This window comes from Callorhinchus milii, unplaced genomic scaffold, assembly GCF_018977255.1.
Source record: "Callorhinchus milii isolate IMCB2004 unplaced genomic scaffold, IMCB_Cmil_1.0 Scaffold4, whole genome shotgun sequence".
Taxonomy (NCBI): Eukaryota; Metazoa; Chordata; class Chondrichthyes; order Chimaeriformes; family Callorhinchidae; genus Callorhinchus; species Callorhinchus milii.
Genome location: NW_024704745.1, coordinates 42677242 through 42704083, shown reverse-complemented (window position 1 = coordinate 42704083; position 26842 = coordinate 42677242). Strand labels below are relative to the sequence as shown.

At 40.2% G+C, this 26842-nt stretch overlaps 1 protein-coding gene across 1 annotated transcript; it reads left to right on the top strand.

Moving 5' to 3' along the window:
• Positions 1 to 1651: 1651 nt before the first annotated feature.
• LOC103186408 (interleukin-1 receptor accessory protein-like 1) lies at positions 1652 to 25742 on the top strand. The gene is made up of 6 exons (XM_042334694.1): positions 1652 to 1776; positions 3673 to 3818; positions 14313 to 14456; positions 19328 to 19498; positions 20586 to 20654; positions 24791 to 25742. Exons 1-6 carry the CDS (start codon positions 1715 to 1717, stop codon positions 25510 to 25512), a joined length of 1314 nt encoding a protein of 437 aa, XP_042190628.1. The 5' UTR covers positions 1652 to 1714; the 3' UTR covers positions 25513 to 25742.
• Positions 25743 to 26842: the final 1100 nt, after the last annotated feature.

Sequence of the window (26842 nt, the reverse complement as noted above, 5' to 3'; positions counted from 1 at the left end):
AAGAGTAAATACATGGCTGCACTGTAGGTGTTGTGGGACAGAGGGCAGATTATGGATTGAGTACAGTGCAATCTGTCTGTAATCTGACTAAAATCCCAAGGCGCCCACTGAATACACCAAGATTTATATACTGTGTATTTTGCCCACCGGGTATGTTTATAAGCGTGATATACAAGTTTAAAGTGATCAGAATTATTTTGTTGAGAAAGTGTTGTTATGGTAGCGGAGCATGTACACCTACATTTTCTTCTCTAAGCAAAACCCGTGGGTAAAAGTTACTATTTTACGACGTGTTAACACTTGTGCTAATAAATACTAGTAATCAATTGGGTAGAGAAATCACAATATGTCCAACCTTCTGACAGACTATTATAGGTGGGGCAAACATCCTTCTCAAATGACTGTGCCAGACAAACCAATCAGGCAATGTGTTGAACTTCCAGCTTGCAGAAGATGGCAATGGACCTCTATCTTACCTCAACAAAAAAAAGTCAGTGCAAATCCAGAATTCTGTTTACTGGCATTCCAAGATATAAAGGGATGCACCAATGCCCAGCATGACTAGCTGATCCATCAGGCACAGCTATAGGGATGGGTATGGAGGAGAATTCATTTCCAGCACACTTGGGAACCACTAAATTAGTTAATTATCATAATGTTGATGAATTTATTATGTTTTACTTAGCACAGTAATGAGCAAGTTTGTGTTAATTGATGCATACACAGCATTGCAAAATGCATCATTCGTGACATTTGTTCTTTGTCTCTGAAAAGGAGTCCATCATCCTTCTGACGTGTAACCAAAAACACTTCGCAGTCTGTTCTTTTGATCAATTTTTACTGCAATGCTGAATTCCTATGATTTTAGTTTAGATCCTCAGATTTGGTATCACCATTGTTCTGACATTGGTAGTACCCACAGAATGGAGTACAACCAATGTCAGAACAATGGTGATCTTTTATTGGCCTACAAAGTACAGTCATTACACATAACAGGATGTGAAGCGCTTTGAGACATCTCGACGTGAAATGCGCTATATCAAATACAAGGATTATTATTATTATTATCACAGCTCTACACAAGCATGCAGTATGAGTCGAATTAGTGATTAAAGAATAATGGGTTGTGGAATATGATCAAGCGCATGGATCTAAGCAAGTACGTAAACATTATGTCCTTTAGGTTTAATAAGTTACGCTTTCTCACAGCACTGAATAGAATGTTCTTTGTATCGCTATTGGTAATTGTGCATTTATGTTAAAGAACAGAAGATTACCGGTTAAAGTGTTTTAATTGCGTGGTAGGAGATCCGTTATAATCCAGAGTTAGTGTTGCAACCAAGAGATGTACAAGATCATGGAGTGTGAATATTCTGTATGTGGAAAGAAACAGTTCAAAAATGTAATTCTTTAGATTTGCTAATAGAAATGAATTAATTCATCTGCAAAAGGATGCTGTGCCTTTACTGGTGTATCCTCCTATGTGGAGAGAGTTGCAACACCAAAGGAAGAGATAACTTTGATTTCTAATGTGTTGCAGTGGGCAAACTGAGCTGTGGATGTTGCTGTCGCTATTGATACAGAGTATTTGATACATTCTACTTGTACCTTAAATCTCTCTTCTTCTCTTCTATTTCCAACAGAGAGCCCTGCTAATCTTACCTGCAGAGCCTTTTTTGGCTATGGCGGAGAAGTCAGTCCTATTATTTATTGGATGAAGGGGGAGAAGTTTATTGAAGATCTTGATGATAATCATGTTAGAGAAAGTGAAATGAGGTAATTACAACTTTCATGTATTTAGTAGTTAAACATTGAAGCATTCATTATTCCTGCAGTACTGAGTTGGCAGGAAGATGATAAATGGTGCCGAACACTGTTGACATGACCAAATTACATTGCAATGACACCATTACAACCACAACAAAAACTTGCATTTATATAGCACCCTTAACGCTATAAGTGTTCTGGAACTACCCCACGCTTGACCGTGGCAGAGGTTGACCCAGGGCCAGGGGGAGAGGGAGGTGACTACAATAATGATCAAAGAGGAAGTTCTTAGGTGGGATTTGAAAATGGGGAGGGAGGGGTCAAGGCAAAGGGATTGAGGGGGAGATTTACAGAGTTTCGGGGCATAGTGGCTGAAGGCACGGCCACCGACGGTGGAACAGAGGGAACGAGGGACGAACAGAGTTGCACCCAGCTGAGCGGAGGCAGTGGATGGGGAGGAGGTGCGAGGGCATGAAGTGATTTGAAAATGAGTGAGAGGATCTCAAAATCGATCTGTCGGTAATTGGAAGCCAGTGGAGCCTGGCAATGACTGGTGTGATGGGGGTACAGAGTTTTGTGGACAAAGGTGTGGACGAGGGCTTCAGCCATGGATGAATAAATTAAGACTCCTGGCTTGCTAGTACACTTACATAATACAAACTGAAGAAAGGCACACTCCACAAGGAGATATACCAATAACTGAACAAATGGCATTAACCTCATTCTGTTCATATCATGAAACTCAGAGCCAAATGATGGCTGATAAAAGTTTGATGAGATGAAACTGCAACATGTCATAAGTCCAACTTTTTTGAGTTGGACATACTGCAAAACAAAATACACTTTAATTTGGAGATTATGGAGAGTATAGAACAGATTTAATAATCAGTTGGATTTTTTTTCTATTTAGTAACTGATTTTTGGGGTACCTTTTTAATTTTAAAAATATATTTTGAAAGAGAAGAAAATCATAACTTTTTCTTCATAAAATCATGTTAAGTGAGACAATGTTTTCATGAGAAACTTTTTTGGCAAAATATTTTTGGGAAAGAAGGAACTACAGGCGAAATAATTTTTTGGCAGTCATTGCAAGTTGTCTGTCAGTAAACTCTATATTAGTGTTTAAATCAGGCTGCCTGTTCCCAGTCACTTTGCTTCATCACTTCCAACAGTATTGAAGGTACATTGCTATATGCAAATGTTTACCTCACTCGCCTACAAAATACATAGACACCACATTTTACAGCAAATCTTGTGAAGGGCTTTGAGACATTCTCTCTTAAAAGGTGTTATATCTTAAAAAGATTTGGTGATGGGAAGACTGTAAGGGTGAGAGTTCCGGAAGAATGAAATCAGTTGGGGTGAAGGTTTGCTTCATCCAAACTATGCTTGTGAAATATAAGGATTATTTTCAATTAAAACAACAACAACAAAATTACATTTATAGACCACCGGGAGGATGTCCCAAAGCGCTGAACAGTCAGGTGTCGGGGCCCGAGCATGAGGGAGGGGTGGTGTACGGTGAGGGAAGGCAGAGGTGGGAGGGAGACCAAAGACACGGTCGAAGAGAAAGGTCTTGAGACCGACCTTGAAGGAGGCAAGGGAGGAAGGAAGCAAGGCAAAGGGATCGTGGGATGGAGTTCCAGAGTGTGGGGGCAGAGAGGCTGAAAGCCCGGCCACCGATGGTAGGGCGGGTCAGGCGGGAGACATGGAGCAGGCCAGATATCACATTTGAACCTGTCAGTGAAACACAGTAACATTTGATTAATCAAGAAGTTACCCAAACACTTTTGAAAAAATCTAATGTCATTTTTTCTTGGATCTCCACTATACAAAGTAGTGGTTTGCCCCCAGTGGTCACAGTGGGTAAGCATATATTAATTAGCTTTTTTATTCTTTCACCAGAATTCTCAGGGAGCATCTTGGGGAACAAGAAGTCTCCATATCTCTGTTAATTGACTCAGTGCAAGAAGGAGACCTGGGAAACTATTCGTGTTATGTTGAAAATGGAAATGGTCGGCGACATGGAAGTATTCTTCTTCAGAAGCGAGGTAAGCAGTTAAAGCGACAATCCTTTGAAACGTTCTCAGTTCTTTTCAAGATTACAAGCTGTTTTTGAAACAATTTACCTGAAAAAGAACAGCATTAATAATAATCCCATGTACTTTAAGAAAGCCTTAAATTATAAACCAGGACACTTTATTCAGGGGCTCAGCAGATCATCTTTGACCTGTTAGTGGTGTCTCATGGGACTGGGCTATATGGATAAGAGAGCTGATTGAGCAGCTAAAAAGTGTAGATATGATATTCTGACTTGGGCGGGTGAGGAGGGGTGGACCCTAAAATTAACGGAAGTCATGAAATGTACCATATGTCTAAACTTATTATTATATTTGGAGGTTCACAAAACTGGATGTCTAAAACCGTTTGTATTCTAATTAAAGATTGCAATAGGTCAAAGTGCCTCTGAAACCAGATCAGTGGAATCCCTTGAGATGTGCTTCCATTATGGATCCACTTGTCAAAGTCACAAACGATGTCCTCTCTATCTGTAACCAGAGCTCCGTCTGCCTCCTCGACCTCCTAGATCTCTCTGCCGTGTTCAATCTAGTTGGCCATGCCATCCTCCTCCACTGCCTCTCCTCCCGCATCCACCTTAGTGGGACCAGACTTGCATGGTTCGAGTCCTACTTAACCAACTGCCTCCACTTCATCTCGGCAAATGGTTTCTCCTCCCGTCACCTGCGGGGTACCCCAGGGTTCCATCTTTGGCCCTCTTCCACAACTATATGCACCCTCTGGGCAATGTCATCCGCAGACACGGGGTAAACTTCCACGTGTATGCGGCTGACACACAAATCTACTTTCCCTCCTCCAGGTCCACCGATGTTCTATCAGCTTGTCTGGCTGACACACTGACACATCAATGCCTTCACTCTTGTCGATCTGAACTCCTCAAGCTCCCTGGGCGCTCCCTCAGACTCACCAAACCAGTGCGCAATCTAGGCATCCGGTTTGACCCGCAGCTGTCCTGCCTTCTCCACATCTGGTCCCTGACCAGGACCGCCTTCCTCCAACTCTGGCACATTGCCCGCCTCCGACCGTACCTTACCCCAAATGCAGCAGAAACCCTCGTACATGCATTTGTCACCTCCTGCCTGGATTATTCAAACACACTCCTCACTGGTCTCCCCAGCTCAACTATTTTAAAAAAAATAAATAATAATAATAATAATAATCCTTGCATTTGATATAGCGCTTTTCACGTCGGGAGGACGTCCCAAAGCGCTTCACAGAACACACTGTAAAGTGAATTGACTGTATATTTGTGGGCGAACGCGGCAGCCAATTGCGCACAGCAATGTCCCACAAACAGTCGTAGATTGAAAATGACCAATTTATTATTGTTTTTGGTTTTGGAGGGATTATTATTAGGCTCTGTGTGGAGTAAGGAAACTTGCCCAAGGTTTCGCCCTCATGCAGCTCATTCAGAACTCTGCTGCCCGCATATTGATCTGGACCAAACTCCATATCCACATCTCACCAGTTCTGGCCAGGCTCCACTGGCTCCCCATCACTGAACGGATTGACTTCAAGATCCTCACAGTTGTGTTTAAATTCATTCACTCTCTGGCACCTCCCTACCTCTCTGACCAACTCACTCCCCAATCCACCACCCGGTGTCTACATTCGACTGGCACCATCCTCCTACTAGTCCCTCGCACCCTCCACTCCAACATTGCAGGTCTACACCCCGAAATTCTGGAACACTCTCCCTTAATCCCTCCGCCTTGCCCCTTCTCTCCCCTTTTTTAAGTCCTGCCTGAAAATCTTCCTTTTCGACTGTGCTTACGGTCACCTCCCCAGCTCGGAGTCAGGCTCCGACACTGTTAAGTGCTCTGAGATGCTATCCTGCATGGAGGGCACAATATAAGTGCAAGTTGTTGTTGCTGTTTTTAGTGTCCCAAGGCACTTTATCACTTAGATTGTATATTTGGTCATGCAGTACATTGGCACAGAATCTTCAGGTGCATAGTCTCAGTATAGTTGCAAATAGTTATCACACCTCATGGAATATTAAGTAAGATCATAGTACTGCATACCAAAGTCTTCAATGATGTGTTGAGTTTCCCTGCTCCAGTGAAAATGTTTATTATTGCCTATAAAGATATGCTGCATTTCATGTAGAGGCAGACTGAACCCTACCCTACCAGTTCTGTCCAGCCGTGCATAAGGCTGCACAAGTAGGTAGCAATGCCTCAGACCTCTATTGTATTTAATAAAAATAAAATATGATATCTCCCAATGAAATTGTCTTACCACAGTAACCGTAATGAAAAGGGCCAATTGTATGGAAAAGCGTTCCGTAAATTGACTAACAACCGGGTTCCTACTTACTGCTATGTAAACTGAGGCGTGTGGAGTAAGGAAACTTGCTCAACATTTCACCCTGTCTTTTGCTGAAACAAAATAATTCTTCCTATCCCTGCAAGAATGGGTAATGATATTTTATTGAGAAGTCATTACTTCAGTTCTGGCTGAAATGTGATCAGGGGTAATGGGTGAATGTATAACATAACTGAGCCAATGCTAAATACATACATTACTTGCATCTCCATTTGAAAGTTCCAACTTCCCCTTCCCCCATAGCAGTGAATAAAGCTGCTCCACATCCAATACTTAAATCGTAAATCTTCGAAGTGGCTCTGATCCAAGTGGAGACCCAAAGTGACTGGAGGAAAAATAAATCAGCAAATGACAAATACCTACAAAGTAAGTTTTCTAGTAATGAATGTGGGGGGTACCTGTACCTTCCATTTTTCACTTGGCTCTGAATACTGAATTATGACATTTACATACAGTATATGCAATCTGGATGGTAGTCATTTTCTTGTTTAAGCAAAATTTTACACAGCCCAAGCTTATGCTGTCATAATAAATACTGTCTGAGCATGGATAGTTGTTTTTGTTGTATCTTAGCTTTCTTGACTATTAAACCAGGTAAATATAATAGATTGCATTTTCTTTAGATTAAAGGAACAGCATTAGTCAATATTGAGTGTAATGAAATATGATTATCCCTTTTCAGCAAGGATAAGAAGAACAATTATTCAGTATATGGAAATTACAGAGCGTATGAGAAGCATTTTATTCAGTCAGTGCACTGCAAAGATCCCGAATTGTTCAGTGTTTGCAGGTATATTGCAAAGAGATTATTCATTGAAGGGTCATGAAATGTTAATTTGTTCAGCAGGAAAAATGAGGACACACAGATGAAAGTGGTTATTCCATCCCTATTGCCATTAAAATACAGTGATTATTCACCTTCAAGTATAATGAAAGCTTTTGTCTATGGGATAAAAATGGTTAATCCTATGACTAGACTTACATCATTTGTTATATGGAAGTGTAGTAAAGTTTATTGCACTCTAGGTATGTAACACATCTTACTAAATTAAACAGTGATACAATACAATATAAATTACGTTTGTAAAGCGCCTTTCACATTGGGAGGACATTCCAAGTCGCTGAACAGTGAGGGATTAGGACCCGAGTGGGTGGGTGGAGGTTGGGATCAGGGTGGGTGGATGGCAGAGAGGGTAGGAGGGTGGCCGAAGGTACGGTCGAAGATGAGGGTCTTGAGGTGGGTCTTGAAGGAGGCAAGGGAGGGAGCGAGGCGAAGGGAATAAGAACATAAGAAATAGGAGCAGGAGTAGGCCATTCGGCCCCTCGAGCCTGACCGGCATTTAATAAGATCATGCCAATCTGAGATGGACCCGTTTATCCCAACTCTCTGTTTTCTGCCTGTTAACCATTCTTTGATCCATGCTAATATATTATCCTTAATTCCATAAGCCCTAATCTTATGTAACAACCTTTTATGTGGCACCTTGTTGATTGCCTTCTGAAAATCTAAGCACACTATATCCACTGTTTCCCCCTATCTAACCTGCTAGTTGCATCTTCAAAAACCTCCATCTGCCATCCCAAAATGTGGGATGGAGTTCCAGAGGGTGGGGGCAGAGAAGCTGAAGACCTGACCACAGATGGTGGGGCAGGCATGGATCAGAGGCCGGAGTCTGCTGAGCAAAGGGAGCGAACAGGTGTATAAGGGGTCAGCAGGTCGGAGAGGTAGGAGGGAGCAAGGCCATGGAAGGCCTTGAAGGTGAGGTTGAGGATTTTGAATTTTGTCCTCTGCGGGATGAGGAACCAGTGCAGCCGGGCGAGGATGGGTGCAATGGGGTCATGGAGCCTGGTGCGGGAGAGGACATGAGCTGCAGAGTTCTGGATGATCTGCAGCTCATGGAGAGAAGAGTTGAGAAGGCCGACAAGCAGGGCGTTGGCATAGTCGAGGATGTAATGAAGGCATGTTTGAGGGTTTCGGTGGCCTGAGGGGTGAGGCAGTGGCGGAGTCGGGCAATGTTGCAGAAGTGGGGGCAGGCAGAGCAGGTCATGGCACGGATGTGGGGGAGAAAAGAAAGTTGAGGGTAGAATAAGATGCCTAGGTTCCTGACTGGCTTGGTGAGGTGGACTATGCATCCATGGATGCTGATGCTGCCAGTACCTGATGTTAAGGCACTGGAGTCCTGTAGCTCAGTGGTTAGAGTACTCACCTTGCAAGCGAGAGACCTGGGTTTGATTCGCAGCAGGGCGAAACCTTGGGTAAGTTTCCTTACTTCACACTCTTGATAATAATCCCTCAAGAAAAAAAATAATAAATTGGTCACTTCAATCCATGACTGTTTGTGGGACACTGCTGTGCGCAATTGGCTGTCGCGTTTCGCCCACAAATATACAGCCAATTCACTTTACAGTATATTCGGTGAAGCGCTTTGAGAAGTCTAGAAGACGTTAAAAGCGCTATATCAAATACAAGGATTACTATTATTATTAAGTCTTTGTGAGTATTATAATAATAATAATCCTTGCATTTGATATTATGCCTTATCAGATCATCAAAACATCTCAAAGTGCTTCATAGGATTTACTGTAGAACTATAGTAGCAGTAAATATATTTTACAAGTGAACAGGGCAGCCAATTTGTTTACACCAAAGTCCCACAAATAGCAATGAGTTGACGATCAATTATCTGAACCTAAATCTGGACTAGGGAGTAGTTCTCATGGAGTGAAGAGTGCAAGTTCTTCCGTAGGTTGAGTGAAGACTGAGCAGCAATTTTCTGCACAGATGGGGACATTCAGCCCATCATGTCTGTGCCAATGTTATCTGCTTTTCCAAATCTCCCTTTTTTATTCTTACTTTTCAGTAGTGTTCTTGTTGCACCACATTTATTCCCGTGTAGTTTTAATTCTTGTAATTAATACAAAATCCTCCATGGCCTCGCCCCACCTTATCTCTGTGACCTCCTAACCCCCTACCAACCCGCCCATTCCCTCCGCTCAGCCGGCTCTGGCCTGCTCCACGTCCCCCAAACCAACCGCCCCACCATTGGCAGAAGAGCCTTCAGCCACTCTGCCCCCAACCTCTGGAATTCCATCCTCCAGTCACTCCGCCTCGCCCCTTCCTTAGCCTCCTTCAAGTCCCACCTCAAAACCCTCCTCTTCGACCATGCCATCAGTCACCCCCCTTCCCCTCTCTTCCCTTCTCCCTTCCCTGACCCCAGCTCGGGTCTGAAATGCTGTACACTGTCCAGCGCCTTGGGACGTCCTCCTGACGTGAATGCCCTATACAAATGTAATCTTGTTGTTGTTCTTGTAATAGTGTCCCTGTGACTGAAACCAAAGTATATTTACTGTATCTACATTTCTTCTAACCATAAAATGTGTTTTCTGGCCAGTTAATGGACAATCACTGGTAAATATAAATTTTGCTCTTGTATGCAAAATGATTTCAATAATTGCATCCAGGTGTGCTTCTGTCTCCCCATTCCTATATTTCTTTTATTGATGCTATCTTTGGATGGCTGATTGCAGCACCTTCTGCTGTTACCATTGACCTAATAACACAGACAAATGTCTCCCCTTTAAGCAACTGGCACTTAGCCTGGCTCCAAGACAATAACAACAACAACTTGGATTTATATAGTGCCCTCCACGCCGGACGATGTCTCAGAGCGCTTTACAGTTTCGGATCCCAGGACCGAGCCAGGGGGAGGGACAAGGAAGGTGACCAAAGGCGCGGTCAAAAAGAAAGGTCTTCAGCAGAGAACTGAAAATTGGAAGGGAGGGAGCGAGACGAGGGGAGTGAGGAAGGCAGTTCCAGAGCTTCGGGGCATAGTGGCTGAAGGCACGGCCGCCGAGGGTAGAGCGGAGGACTCGGGGGACAAGAAAGCAATGATCAGTTAACCGCTTCTTTAGAATGGGATAAGTGAGATCATTGAGAACATGATTGTTGCAGACGAATGGATCTGGCTGCATTAGGTTAGTGAATTACATTTCCTGAGGCATTGAGCTTTTGACAATGAGTCCAATCCATCATTCAAATGTATGGAACTTCATATTTACTTCAGTTTTGTAACCCAAAAAACACCCTCATGCTCAGTCAAAATGATAGCACTGATAAATGGTGATAATTTGCCCTCAACTCACACTATGGCATTTGTTTGAAGAATGATGCGTCACAGAATGATGGGAAGCCTTGTCACTTCTTATTGATAACAAATGAAGACAGAGTTTCTTGGAGTTTATGAACAATTTTTTCAGATTGGGTATGTTGCTTTCACGCATGGATAGGCAACTCATTATAGTTTAGGATAGGTTTAGTTCCAATGCTATATGACAAGCAAACGTATTGTTCACACAAAAAATAACTTCCTTGAATCCCAAATCAGAAATAATAATAACCTTTGCATGTTTATAATGTTGTGTACCGTTGTTAAAAGCTTCATAAGATTTACTGTAGAGTGTAGTCACTGTAGGCAAATAACAACAACAAAATTACATTTGTATAGCGTCTTTCACGTCGAGAGGACGTCCCAAGGCGCTGGACAGACAATTTCCCACAGCAGTTACCCACAAGCGGCCATGAAGTGACCAATTTTATCTAAGAATTTGTTGGACATTGGGAGGGAAAAAAAACTCCATTCCGTTTTCAAATAGTGCCATCGGATCTTTTAGCTTGCACCTAAACAGATAGGCAGAACCTTGGTTTAACATTTCATCCGATGGACAACATTGTATTGGAGTGTCAGTTTAGACTCTGAGTTCAAAGTTCTGATGTGAGGCATGCACCCACAACATCCATTACACTGTAAAAAAGCAAAATAAAGAACTTTGGTAAGATAAGACAGTAAGTCCTATATAAGATCTTATAGGAGTCTTAAAGGTTTAAAAAAACTCTGTAGGATCTGCAAGGACTTAAATAGCCATGAAGGAAAGACTAGAATGAAGAAAGGAATGAGGAAATTTTGCTCCTCAACTTACTCCCTGTAAAAATGCATATTGTCTAGCTGCTTGTTCAATTGTCAATTGAAGTCATCACATACCAGCTGCTGGTGTCCTGCACATGATTTATTTTGAATTGAAGGGCACTTCTTCCAGTGATTCAATCTCAAGAAACATCTGCAACCAATACACACAAACATTTTCAGTGAGCACTAGGTCTTTCAATAATGAATATTCGTCAGCTATGGTCATTGAAACCCTGATGCAGTGACCAGAATTCTGCAATTACAGAGTTAAAGACCTCTGATCAATAGGTTTCCAATTCCTTTCACTGAATCATAAGAATTTGGTGGATTGCTTTTGCATGAATGAAACAATTTGTATTAAATTATGCTCTTCTTGGCTCTTGGCCTACAAAAAAACAAAATAATAATAAAAATTGGTCATTTTCAATCCATGACTGTTTGTGGGACATTGCTGTGCGCAATTGGCTGCCGCGTTCGCCCACAAATATACAGTCAATTCACTTTACAGTATATTCTGTGAAGCGCTTTGGGACGTCTAGAAGACGTGAAAAGCACTATATCAAATGCAAGGATTATTATTATTTATTATTGGCATCATAAAACACTTTAAGACCTTTGATAAATCCAGATCAATCAAGAAAATGAAGGTTTCGTTTTTGAGTGTTAGCAAAGGTAGAAGAGAATGGTTTTGCTACCTTCAATCTATTACCCAAAGGTAAATCTATAATGTAACACTTGCCATCATTTAAGGAAATATGCATCAAAACCAAAATGTAGAATCATTGTAGATTTAAAGGCAAGGCTTATGCGGGAGGCAAAGAGATGCAAGGTGTCAGTTGATCAGTGCAGTTTTTGAACTAGAAAAACCTGATGCTGTCACTTGGTGCAGTGAAAGAATAATTAAAATAAATGTAATGGAACACTTCATGGCGTGGCTTTAAATATTCATAGAAATCCACAGGAATGTTGTTCGTTTAAAATAACATGCAGCGTTGTTTCACATGGTAATAGGGGGTAGTCTTATGCCCTGGTTTTGGTTTTCTGTGTCGTCTGGCCTGTGCCAGAGGGAGAGAACCTGAGAGAGGATCATGCATTTCCTTTCAGAGAGGGAACAAAAACCAGAAATGGCATTTTCCCATCAATCATGACTTATTCCAGCACTGAAAGAATACTGAGACTAGAGCTCCTGCACACATTGCCACCTGTGTACTGTGTCAGGCACTAAAATGCTTTATTTGCCTGGGTGGCTACCAAGGGAAAGGAAGAAAACAATTTAACCATCTCCTCAAGGTGGTCTCAGCAGCTCGGCTCTAGCATGACACACTCAACAATCCTATGAGATTCATATAATATTTATTTTATAATGATTCAACATTTTCATGCCAAATGAACACAAAATGTGCACTGTCTGTTGTTCTGGGAATAACTTCCTTTTGCAGCCAGAAAACTCCCATGTTTGCAAATGTTACCAGTAAACTTGGCATTAAACTTGTTCATGGTGCTTACTGCCAACAAAAGGAAATTCTGAACAAAAAGCCTTTGACATAGCGTTACATTCTGATCTGCCTCAAGCCAGTCACTAAGATTGACAGGATAGTGCAAGATGTTTTATTGAAGCTGGGTTTTCGACAGTGTGGCCCGTGTAACCACTCTGTGCCCAGCACTGCCATTGTAACTGAAGCACCCTGTGCTTTTTATCAATGTGATGCCAGCACCATGCTGCGTGCTGTCAGCTTGCGTGTTACAGTGAGGAAAGACATCCTTTCTCTGCCTGGATTAGTGTTTAGTGGCATGGCATTGCTAAGGAAAGTCTAATGTGGGACCTGATTAGTAAAATAAATACATGTATTAGCTTTGTGCATTCAGAATCATGCCATGTTCCCTTTCTCATCTTTATTTGTAAAGCATGGACTACATGTTTTCCTCTCTGGTAAACATTTCCAGTTGCCAAGGAAGTTTCCCATCTTTATTTTTGCCCTGTATACAGTTCCCCTCTGTTGCAGGGCGTGAACCTCTAGGGAGAAGGTGTGCTATCCATTCTAACAAAAATTTCCATGCATATGTGGAAGTCAGTAGTCTGGATTGATGGCTGTTTAGCATTGTGATGACTTTCCGCATGCATCTGATACCTTGCTAACAAAAAAAAACAACCCTGTTATGGCTTGCACTTGCAGAGCCAGCTGAAAGATTTACGTTAGGAAAACCTTTACTTCAATGTACAGCATTGCTTAAGAATATTTTTGAAATGGATGTCTTGTCTCTGCGTTTGGACTTTAGTGAAATGCTGCATGACACTCTATTACCAAAGGTGATTTAATCCCTTTAGATTAGATTAAACACAGTGCAATTTTGTGCAGTGTAGAAGCCTTCATTGCAATACCTGTGGAACATTAGTGGCAGTGATCTGTGAATGCACATTTTACAAATCAGCTTCTCAGAAAAGGATTGTCAGCTGTGCGTTCTACAACATTAGATCCTCATTACTGGCATCATTGCTCCTGAGGCTAACAGTATTAGTGGCAATAGTGGCTCTCTTTAATCCTTAAACTCTGCCGCTCCATTCTCCATTCATGGTCCATGCATGCTTCCAACCCCGTCTTGCTCCCTGCATGATACTCTATTTCTACAATCCTTTATTTTGGCTTCTATCCTGTCTGGAGCTGGTCCGGCTGCCTTCTGTTTCGGAAAGTAAAAATACTAAACTTTAGTGACCTAACATGGCAAGAGTGCTACCAACTGAGCCAGTGTACATCACTGACACACGACACACAAATCCTTTGGAACAGATGGAGACAGTAAACAGAGAATTAAATGCTCATACCCCCAAGGAAGTAGTACAAGATGGCAGAGGTACAGAATTCTAAAGGGCAAATTTAAGACTAACACCAATAAGTATTTCTTTACACAGAGGGTAATCAATGACTAGAATGTATTTCCTGGATGTTGCAGAGGCCAGCACACTAGACTCATTTTTAAAAAAATCACTTGGTGCTAAAATAGGAAGATGTTATAATCAGTATTTTGCAAAGAATGAAACAAAGTGGACTGAAAGGTTTTCTACATCTGAACTTCTTTCAGGGGAGGTTACATTTATCAACCCATTATAGTAACTTGATTTCTGAGAGATTTATTTTCCTGTAGTTCCTACTCAACCAGTGTTCTGTTTTATTCCAGAGCTGATGTACACTATGGAACTTGCGGGTGGACTGGGAGCTATCCTTTTGCTGCTGGTCTGTCTGGTGACTGTTTACAAATGTTATAAAGTAGAACTCATGCTCTTTTATCGTAATCATTTTGGAACTGATGAATTAGACGGAGGTAAGAACTTATTTGTAAGAGCCTATCGCTGGTCTGTTTGAAATGAGATTGTTAATGTCTGGATTACAATTGGTAAATATTCTAATGCAATAACATCTTGAAGACAAACAGCAGAAAAGTAATACAAATATTTAGAAATATTTTACGTTATTTAAAAATAGAGATAATTAAGAAATTCTGTTTTAATCATGACTGTCAGCTTTCTGATTTCCATTTATATCATCAATGTATAAAAAAAACTATCTTAACCAGAATGTTTTTATAAAGATGTCTATATTTGAAGTGCTGCAAAGTGAACTCAACACATAAATTCTTATCTCACCAGCTGAGCTACTAAAAGTCTTCCGTATTCTAAACTGCCCAAGGCACACCTTTCCTGTAATCCTTCAGACTAGACAAGCTCTTCAGCCATGAAAAGAAATGTTTCAGAGGGGACCTTATAGTGGTATCTAAAATGCTAAATACGATAGAGAATGTAACCTAAAATAACACTTTCAGCTTCAAACAACAACAACAACAACAACAAGATTCCATTTATAAAGCGCCTTTCACATCAGGAGGACGTCCCAAGGCGCTGCACAGTTGGGTCATGACCCGAGCAGGGGGAAATGGTCAGGGTGAGGGGAGGGAAGGGAGGGAGCGAGGAGGGGGAAGAGAGTCGAGAGGGGAGCTGAAGGCACGGTCAAAGAGAAAGGTTTTGAGACCGGCCTTGAAGGAGGAAAGGGAGGAGGCGGCGAAGGCACTGGGGGATGGAGTTCCAGAGCCTGGGGGCTGAGAGGCTGAAGGCCCGACCACCGATGGTAGGGCAGTTGGGGCGGGGGACGTGGAGCAGACCGGAGCCAGAGGAACGGAGGGTACGGGCAGGTAGGTAGGGGGATAGTAGGTTGGAGAGGTAGGAGGGAGCAAGGCCGTGAATGGCCTTGTAGGTGAGGATGAGGATCTTGAAATCAATCCTTTGGGGGATGGGGAGCCAGTGGAGGCGAGCGAGGGTGGGAGTGATGTGGTCCCGAAGCCTGGTGCGGGACAGTACACGAGCTGCAGAGTTCTGAATGACCTGCAGCTTGTGGAGGGAGGTGGCGGGAAGGCCGGCGAGGAGAGAGTTCCCATAGTCCAGCCTTGAGGTGACAAAGGCGTGAACCAGGGTTTCAGCAGCGTGAGGGGTGAGGTAATGCCGTAGTCTGGCGATGTTCCGGAGGTGATGGAAGGCGGTGCCAGTTGTGGTGCGGATGTGAGGGAGAAAGGACAGCTCAGGGTCGAACAATATGTCAAAGTGGCAGGACAAGAGATCACGTGAAGGACATATTCAGGATAGGCACCAGGAAATATTTTTTGGGTACGAGCTAATTAACAGCTGAAAGAGGCTAGCAAGAGAGTTGGGAAAGACCAGGACACTCAACTTATTTAAGAAATAATGTGATTCTGTAATGGGAATAAGATAAGGATTTTAGAAGGCCAGAAGGATGAGATAGGCCAAATTCTCTTTTCATCCAAGCATCTCTTGTGAACATGTGCAGCGTTCTGCTCAAATCAACAAGCAAGTTAAGGCACTGGTGAAGGAGCTCAAGAAGGTACCAGGGAGGGGAAAATGACATGGCAGAGTGAATGGATGCAAGGAATTTATTGGAAAATACTATTAGAACCTTCTGAACTTCTGGTCCCATTAGAAACCTCAGGATCAAAATGGTGGTATTCCTAAATGCATTCCATTCCTTAATTATCAAGGAGATAATTAAGGAATACTGTCCTAAATGCGTGGTTTGGGGAAGAACACCCCTCTGATTTCAGGAGAATATTTTCTACCTCAACTTTTTTCAGAATGGAAATGCAACTACAATATCTTTCTTTTAGCCAGGAACCCTATTTCTTCATTCCAAGCTGCTGAAACAGTTTGTTATTTTAATTTATTTGGCAACTACTTGACAATGGAGTGTAAAATCTCCGCTCTCCACCATCTGATTTAAGAATGCTCCAATCTGTGCATGATATTGGAAAACTTTGGTTGTAGGCACACTCCTTTCTCATACTAATAGGTTGATGCCCTCCAAGTAAAAGTGCAATACAGAAACTATATAGGAGTAAACAATTACATGCTTCACATAATATATAGACAATTCACTTTGAGTATATTCTGTGAAGCAGTTTGAGACGTCTCGTCAAACTTAATAAGGCACTGTGTCAAAATGCCAGGATTAGTATTATTACTTTCCTTTGCATCACCAGCAGAAGAAATGCAGTTTTACATGACTTGTGGACAATGTTACCAGCGATGCAATTGACCTTCTCTGTGCAGGGAAAGCACATCCCTGAAGAACCTTTTGTGCATGAAAGCAATTTGTTTTTGGTATCTAGTATCTTATTGGCAATCTATGAATATGAGGTGTGTAATAATTTTCAAAAGTGGGAGAAATCCTCATTTTATATTGGGAACAATATAGTACAAGACGTGTAGCATAATAAGAAAAATTAAGATATTTAATATTCAGATAATCATTGGCCAAACATTTCACATTAAAGTGAAGTTTGTCTCCAGAGAATTGTGTTCTTCCTCATTTTTTTCTGTGTAGTTTCTCTCCTGGTTAGGATCATATATTCTAGTACATGGTTGCAATTCTGCCCATTCAACTACCTCAGGCATTGATACTATCTACAAGCATCTTGGGAACTTAATTGATCTACCATGACACAATAAAACCAGCTGCAAATGGCCTTATCTTTTTTAGCATCTTTACAATCCAACCCTCCCTCTCCCTTAACCCCTGAGTTTAACTGCCTTTTCCTGCGATTGCTAGATGGAATTTCCTACTCGCACTGAGTGCATCTACCTCAACAAGAAAATCCTACACTGGAAAGAGAATCTCGGGAAAGAGTCAGGAGGAAACAGATGCATTTAAATTACCAAAGAGTCAGGAGGAAACAGATGCATTTAAATTACCAGACAGAATGTTGTTTTTTTAAAAAAATAGGAATCACAATTAAATATTTTTAGCGAAATATATTTGTTTGAATGCTGTCCAAAGGATTAACAATTGGGGGTGTAAACTGTGGCATTCATTTCCAGGATTTGCAAAGGATTCGGAAATATCGAATCCTGCTCTTAACCAATGTACATCATGCACATCAACCCACAGGAAATCTGCTCTGGCACAACCAGAAGGAGATGATATTGGAGCAAAGTTCCTGAGGGTCAGTAAGATGCACATCCAGCTAGCAGCAAATTCCAGTCCTTTGCAAATCCAGATGGTGACTTCTGTGTTTTAGACCTTAAGTCTACATTCTTTAATATTTTTAGATGTAGATATCAGCAATAACTTGCAGTAAGGGAAACCTGCTTTTTAATTCACAATAATTCTGCTTACAAGGTTTTTCCATGGCACAAACAAATTTGGTTTTCTGTAATTTTTGTAACTGCAGGAATCCAGATTCAATTATGATGCTTAAGAAAAATCAAAACTAACTAAATAATGCAAAGATAAATCCAATATTGATATTCCATTAAAAGTACACCACTGGGTGTTCTGAAATGTTGGGTAAAATGCTTTTGTGGTCATCAAATAATTGATTTTTTTCCACTGCTTTTCAAAATGGCAAAACTCTGTACTATTTTGGAAGCCCAGAAAATCATTAACTTACACAAGTAGGTAACATAACTCATGTTGAGTTAAAATATCCAATTAGCCAACTCGCTGAATATTTGATCAGTATCAAATATTGTCTATGTTGATTTTTTTTACACACAGAATTCATTTCATGTAATAAATCTCAATTTGCTCTTCATTAAGATTATCATTTGAATAATTTAGCCAGGGCTTTTTGATTCATCCCAATAGGCCTTTGTGATAGGATTTATTTGTTCAAAGCTGCATAAATAATTTTCTGTGGATTAGTTTGCTACCCGCTATAATCCCTTGTTGCAATGTTGTTCAGCCATTACACAAGACTAACAAAACATCAATTTAGCTATTTCAATCTAATCTGGAAAAAATGCACACAAAAAGTAAATGGAGAACTAAAATAATAATCCTTGCTTTCGGTGTAGCACTTTTCACATTGGGAAGACATCTCTAAACACTTCACAGTATTATTGCAAAGTTTAGCGGCTGTGCATTTTGTAGGCAATTAGCCAATTTGTTAATATTTAATATAAGAAGTTGTCCCTTGATACATTTTTTCTACACAAAATACAAAACAATTTATATTTATATAACGCCTTTCATGTCGGCAGGATGCCTCAAAGTTCTCTACACTGCTATCTGGGCACCCAAGCTGGGTGTGGGAGCTGATAGCGATTGGGAGGGGCAAGGTGACCGAAAGCACCCATACATGTAAATGTATTATGTTACATTAAGTGTAATAAATCTCAATTTGCTTTTCATTAAATTTATTGTTTCAATAATCTGGCCATTATACAATCCAGCCATTCAATGATCGTACTTTCATACAATCAGGTTATTATTTAATCTGGCCATGATTTAGTCTGGCTATTAAATCATATGCAAGTTGATGAGTTTCTAGAGTATGTTTAGTGGCACATTGAGGATTTCATCAGGATACAGGATTATGTGAAAATGCCTTTGCAAAGGCATTTAAATTGAGGATGAGAAAATTGGTAAAATACTAAATGTGTTCAACCATCAGAAAAGTGTTGCAGAAAGCATTTGGAGTATCTGTCTCAGATCATTTAGTTTTTTCGCTGTTTTCTTCACAATTATAATCAACCGTGACTTCTGTGTTGGAAGAATTTGTTCCTAAGTATTTGTATTTCCTAACCGATTGATTGTATGTAGTTAACCAAGCTTCCTCTTAATCAGCACCAGGATTATAATCACATTGGATCCATCCAGGTAGAAATAATCAATTTACATTTTTTGCAGAAAACAAAGATTACGATGCATACCTGTCATACACCAAAGTGGATCCTGACCAGTGGAACCAAGAAACAACAGAGGAGGAACGTTTTGCTCTGGAGATCTTACCAGATGTGCTAGAAAAACATTATGGGTACAAATTGTTCATCCCCGATAGGGACTTGATTCCAACTGGAAGTAAGTAAATCTTTTCCTGTCTCTGCATTTCTTTATCAAATCCCATCGGGTTGAATTAAATAAGACTCTGCAAAGAACCAGACTGTGTTTGTTCAGGCAAAAAAAAATTGCTTCAAGGATGCATTTCACTTAGAGAATTCTACCAAGGTATCCAATGTTACTGATTGCATGAATATGATGCTAGCAATGCAATACTAAAACTAGATTAATATAATCTTTAATCTGCTATGTTCAAAATACATACATTGGTGATTGCTGGTAAAAAGGTTAGCCTCCCACTTGTGCAGATGTATGAAAAAACTTGAATCCATTGTGGTACTGACCATGATTCTCCATGTATTAAAATAATACAGGTCTTTGCTATGCTCTAATAATAACAGAAAATGTTTCTTTGTGAACCCAGTTTCAACACTTCATCCCTCACATCCTAATCTGGCCAGAACTGACTCAGATTCCATCATTTTAAATGGCACAAATTGCATCAAGTAAAATGTTATCTGCCCACGAGATCACACATTTCCCATTCAGAGAGACCATGTGACTCTTCTATAGTCTAAATCCTGTTCTTGTCACCAGGTCAGAGAAATGTCTGTGTCTCTTCCCTATACTTAAATTCTATCCACATTCAACCTCTGTATTGCATACAGATGCACTACAGAACATAGGACTTGATTTTGCAGTATTTCTTAATGGATTTTGGTATGAATTACTACATAAGTCTATGATGCTGACTCTTAGGAACTCCACTCTAACTTAATCTGCTTTCATAGCTGGGATCCTTTGAGTTGGAGCAATGTGTGTGGCATACTTTCGAATACCAGATGGAGTCCTCACTTAGATTTATGTTAGGAAATTAGCAAACTTCTCTTATAATCTTGTGGTGCCTTTTAGCCTTGCTTTTACTTTGCGCCCATAAATATATTTTTTAAATATAACATATGAATCAAAATAATGTTGCACTATGTTTCTTTATCAATAAATTTTGATGTGTTAAAAATAACTGTCTTCTGTCTGCTATACTTTTCTCAATGTCATTGACTTATGCTTGTCTAATGTTTGTGCTTACCATTCTCCCCTCCACTTATAGTATGGGCTCAATCACAGTCCTGTGCCACGCAACACCTCTCGTGCCCCACTATAATCGGATGGGAGAACAGTAAGTAAAAAACCTACACATATAGTACAACATGTCCATCAAAACCGCCTTTGGGAGTAAATCGAGCTAGTCCATTTGCACCTCTTAATTCAACTTCAAGCTCTGCATCATTAATATATTGAAGAGACTGACATTAGATAATCGCTATAGATTTATACTCAAATGGAAGATTAGGTTTCCACGGTTTGTAGCTGCTGATTCTCTCTTCCTTTAAGATATATTTGCCTAGATTTCTCTGGAACAACTAGATGCTATTTGCCCAAACAATATCACATGCACATCCAACAAGGTGCTGTATCAAGTTTGAAATTCATAGACTACAATGGGGGCAGGAAAAAGAGGAGGCATTATCCCCTCATGATCATACAGTGCTTTGCAGTAGGCTCAATGTAAAGCTAGGAATCTTAGTTCCCATTAATTATGATCATTAACGTTGGAGTGAATTTATCAAAAACGGCAAATTGTATAGTTTATATATTTTCTCCGTTATAATCTCTTGAGTTGTACTTTTCAAATATTTAGATATGTTTAAAAAGGTTTCCATGTACTTAGTTATAAAATTTCACTATTTTTCTAAAGGGATAACTATTGTTTGTTATTTTATAAAAATGGTTTCTACAGATCGCGAAAAGGTCAAATGAATAGAGTAAAATTATGGTGGTTTTCTCTTATGGACAGGGATTTAGTTTTTTCATACAATTTCTGGGTGTTAAAGTCTATGGCTTCATTAGCAGCTCATGCCAACAATATACAATCTTTCCATTATTAGACAGTCTATTAAGTTTTTAAATTGTCTCGTGCGCTAAATTCAGTCAAACTATGATGTTTTGGGAAATATCTCTTGTATGCTGAGAGCAGGATAATCATGTTATAATTTCTTTTGGGGGTAATTTAGCCAAAGAGTGGGTGAGATCAAGAGTTTGAATCCCTCTTTTGTGTTTTCAACTGACTGGTTTCTTTGTAGAACAATCTGTAATGTGGCTCATTTGTTAAAACAAACTGATGTTGTCGCCAAATTGAATTGGGCACTGCAAGACTAAGCATGGAAACTAGAATAAGATTGAGAATCCACAGTGGGGTTGAAAGAAACAGTTGGAGGACTTCAAAAAGCATGTGGATTATATTTATGTTTCAGGACTGAGAAGAGACAATGGGAGGGTGTGGTTCACTGGAACTAAGCAACTGAGGAACTGAGATGGAAAAGGATTTAGCAGCTAATGGCATAGAACTGAGGTACAGAGACATTGGAGATTTACCAGATATGATACGTAAGGGTTTACCTACAGGACCATGTCAATAAGGTGCATCCTTGCCAAAGGAATGAGGATCACAGGCATAGAGGAGTTTGAGAGAATGCAATATCACTAGCAAGGAGCTGAGGATTTAGTCAAGATGCCCAGGTCTAGGGAGAAGGGCTACCTAAGAAATTAACAGATATGTCAAGAGGCTTCAGGACAAAGACAGAAAAGGATTCAAGAAAGGTGGTAAGACTGAGGAAGAGAGATGCAAGAGGATTAGCAGTAATGTCACAGGATAGGGAACAGGTACATTGTGATATAGCAGAGCTCACTAGGCCAGGTGCACAAAGAGGAATTAGTGTGTTTGGCACCAAACATAGGAGATTTTAGAGCATTGAGTATTTAGAGAAATTCCACAAGGTGTGTGGAGATGAGATTCAAGAGTATTTGGCAGCGATACTATGCAACTGAATAAAGATTCCACAGCATGTTATTACTGATAATTGATTCCAGTGTTTCTTTTATGCTTGTATTATTTCAGAAAACTAAGAATAATATCCCAAACTACTTGTTTATTCAGATACCTGAAATCAAGGTGAATTTCTGTCTATTCAAATACCATTGGGAATTTGGCAGATCGATGGCAGATGAAATTTAATATAGACAAATGCAAAATGCTTCACATGGGGATAAAAAATCTAGGAAGGGACTATTATTTAAATGGTAAGAAAATAATCTGTACGGAATATGAAAAGGACCTGGGGATCCTGATTAATAATAAATTGAAATCCCAACAGTGCTCAGTAGCAGTGACTAAGGCAAACCAGATACTGGGCTGTATTAAAAGGGCAATATTGAGCCAAAATAGTGGGGTAATCCTTCCACTTTATAAATCACTGGTGTGACCACACTTGGAATACTATTTGCAGTTCTGGTCACCACAATATAAAAAGGATATTGCAGGGATCGAGAGGATACAGAGGAGGGCAACCAAAATGATTGAGGGGATGGAGGGACTGGGCTATGAGGAGCAATTAGATAACCTGGGCACGTTCACACTGAAGAAGAAAAGGTTGAGGGGCGATATGATTATGGTCTTTAAGATTCTGAAGGAAGTAGATAATGTAGACCATGATAAACTGTTTTATCTTGCACTGAACAGTAGAACCAGAGGACACTGGCCTGCAATTGAAAGGGGGAAATTTAGAACAAATCTGCGGAAGCACTACTCCAGTGAGCACATAGTAAACTTATGGAACAGGAAAATTAAATAGATTTATGCTAGAAAATAATATCTCGGGATACAGTATATAGTTTGGGACATGACATGTCAAGCAACTGCCAGGATGATGGAAGGCAAACTAGATGGACCTTAGTCTTCTTTCGCCTGGCAAATTCTTATGTTCTTATCATATTTCTTTCCTCTTATCATACTAATATCCTTATGTAACTTGTAGGAATCTATGTACCAGTGCTCCATATCCAGATCTGCTTTCTTTCTGTAGTTTTCTATGTCTGTGTTTGCTTTCATGTGTGGCTTTTCTATAATTTCTACACACATACCATTACTACAAAACAATAGTTTTGTAAATGATGAATCCTGCAGGTATCTGGATTTGTCCAAATACTCTTGAGACTTCACTCAGACACTAATCCCCTGCCAGATACCAAGAACCTCCTTTGGGTAGGCTTTGTGGGACTCAAAATTGATGTCAACAAGAGGGCAAGAAGGACATTCTTGGGTATCTTTAGGATTTGCTATTTATAAATCAGTTGCTAATCTTGTAAAGTAGATCCCAAAGTGATAAGAAAGGTTCATATTTTATTTCCCCACCCCAGATTTCATAGTAAAATTGCGAGACCAGACCAACCTTCATGCCCTTCACAATCTCAGGTTACATTCTCCCATTCCCGGATCTGCTGTGCACAATCGGCTGCTGCATTTCACCCACAAATATACAGTCAATTCACTTCACAGTATATTCTGTGAAGGGCTTTGAGGTGTCCAGATGACCTGAAAAGCGCTATATCAAATGCAAGGATTATTACTATTTATCTCCTGGTAAAATTGAGCGACTGAAGTTAGTTCCGTGACATTTTAACGTTCCATCTCAGCTCCTACTTCCTTACTCAGTGGGTGTTTCTGATAACTGTTACTTGGGATATGCGCGTTTCATTCATGCTGATGTTTTCTCTACAGGAACGATGGTGAAAAAATGGTATGCTCTGATATTTGTTGTGTCGCTTATTTTAGGAACGCTAGCAGGTGGCGTCTCTCTGTTAGTGAATGGTATGCTCCACTCGTGCTCCTTCAGCTGTCAATTTGTTTTTACTCTGAAATGACCTTTTATTTAGTAAACATTGGGCCCTATATCAGGCTTGTGGTTAGTTTTTATTGGTTTAATTTTGCTTTCCCAGGGTTTATTGGGCCAGGAGGACCAAAAGCCATGCTCTCCTAGGCCAAAATACTGTCTTTTAGTGATTGTCCATGAGACTTTGGGCTGAGTTCACCCAATCACTAAAATTAAATTTTTGGGCCTTATGAGGAATTTATGAGGCTTTATTGTTTTTATCCAATCATGTCAGGATTGCATGATTTCAACTCATTCACATTTCATGAGAGTGGCAAGTTGATTCAGCAGATGTTTCGAGAGGAGCAACACAAAGAAAAGCGTAAAGACATAAATATGCAATATTATTGGTCCTAATGCCACCTTGGTAAGAAAGGGATTTTAGCTGGCCTGTGCTTCCTGTTCTCTTGTGTTATTTCCCTTTCACACCTGTGAATTGAAACGCATCTCCCTGACTGCAGTATGCTGCATGCAGTTATAGATTGTTGCTTTGAGCCACTATGTACTTGGACTGTGTGTAATAAAAACTATGCTGTTTTATTTTCAGCGTACATTGAAGATGTGGCAAGATGTGTTGATCAAAGCAAAAGACTAATTATCGTTCTGACCCCAAACTATGTTATAAGAAGAGGCTGGAGCATATTTGAACTGGAAACCAGACTTCGGAACATGTTAGTCACTGGTGAAATTAGAGTGATACTTATTGAATGCAGTGAACTTCGAGGAATTATAAACTACCAGGAGATTGAGGCTCTCAAACACACAATCAAGCTTCTTACAGTTATTAAATGGAATGGACCTAAGTGCAACAAACTGGATTCCAAATTTTGGAAGCGTTTACAGTATGAAATGCCCTTTAGGAGGATAGAGCCGATCGCTAATGAGCAGGTTTTGGATGCTAGTGAGCATGGTCCATTTGGGGAACTGCAGACGGTGTCTGCCATCTCCATGGCAGCAGCGACTTCCACTGCTCTAGCCACCGCCCATCCGGATCTGCGCTCCACCTTTCACAATACCTACCACACGCAGATGCGGCACAAACAATACTATCGGAGCTACGAGTATGATGTACCTCCTACTCCTGGTGGCATTCCCTTTACCTCACTGGGTAACCAACACACATACTGCAACATCCCCATGACACTTATTAATGGGCAGAGGCCACATACTAAAATAAACAAGGAGCAAACTCCAGATGAGGTTCACACAAACAGTGCAGTACTACCACTTCTGCCAAGGGAGACCAGTGTGTCCAGTGTTATTTGGTAACAACGAGTGGGATAGTTTGGCCCCTTTGGGTTCCACAGTCGTGGTGCCTGGGACCATGGCCTTGACTGCTGCTGTTATACAAACAAAAATGAAATACAGGGTCTTGTCGATAAACAAAAAAGTTTGTAACATCAGAGTCTTCCTGTTCTATTCTTGCCTGTCACTACTACATTTATGATTGTTTTCTATGTTCTATGTTACTCGGACCGATATGAGAATTTTTAAAGAGACTGGCAAGCATACAATATTCATGTGACATAGAGACATGGAAATATGCATTTTTCTTCACAATTAATGTAGATGGAAATGGTTTGATTTTGACATTTTATTGGATGTTTTTGCAAGGATTGGTGATAATAAACTGTGGGATGTTGTTTCCATTTCCATTCCACATAAAGAATAACTAAGAATGCCACAGCTAGGTTCTTTTGAAAATGTGATTTGTTGAGGGGATGTGCATTAGACATTGCATATCGCATCTTAGCTCAAATGTATTCATAAATTAATGGTGGTGAGAGCAAAGACATTATATGCTAGTGATATTATACTCTAAAGTGCATATTATGGATGAAGTTTGAACTTTTAACATGATATTTGTCAGTCTGAAGAATTTCCAGTAATTCAGATGTGCATTATTCACGGAAATCACTTTTCAATCATTAGTACTGACAGAAGATCATTAAGTAGAAGTTTATTAAGTGATGTAGATATAGTCCTGGCACAAATGGTTGACAGTCACTTTCTTTAGTTCATCAGTAATAATTTCCCTCTACACTCTTGAATATCTATTATGAATAAAAGGCATAAAAGAGAGTTTAAAAAGACATTGCTGGCAAGGTACCCTCACCTTTACAACTGAGAGAAATCCCAATATTTAAGATAAAGATGTCTTCAATGTAACTGGAGATTATGTGCAAAATATATGTTGCAATTTTCACAGAAAATGCACTTGACAAGAATTTTTATTTTACTTTGGCATCAATATATAATACCCACCATAATGAATATAAGAACCCCAGTGTAGTGTATAAAATAAAACCTTATTTTTATCTTAAATGCTTCTTCACAGAGTTTAAAGATGGTTAGGACCATTTCTACCTCTACAATAATAAATGCTATTTCAGAAAAAGAAAATCTTGAGTTTTTTTNAGTGTTTTGGCTAAAAGTGAAATACTGGTTTTCAACTCATCAGATCAAACCGGGCATTACTGACAGTCAAGAAGGGCAGCTTGTTTCTGACCTTTAATTGTATTTGTATGGTGTTGAACTTTTCATTTCAGTTCTTTAAACTGTGGATTAGTTCTGTAGCAGTGTCTGATGCCTCAGTTCA

What these genes read in the sequence shown, in the direction of transcription:
- LOC103186408 (XM_042334694.1), top strand. Translation starts at nt 1,715, where the DNA reads ATGAAGGGGGAGAAGTTTATTGAAGATCTTGATGATAATCATGTTAGA. An exon ending in AACTGATGAATTAGACGGAG is followed by an intron (nt 14,457 to 19,327) that starts GTAAGAACTTAT and finishes CATTTTTTGCAG; the next exon opens with AAAACAAAGATTACGATGCA. An exon ending in TATAATCGGATGGGAGAACA is followed by an intron (nt 20,655 to 24,790) that starts GTAAGTAAAAAA and finishes TTTTATTTTCAG; the next exon opens with CGTACATTGAAGATGTGGCA.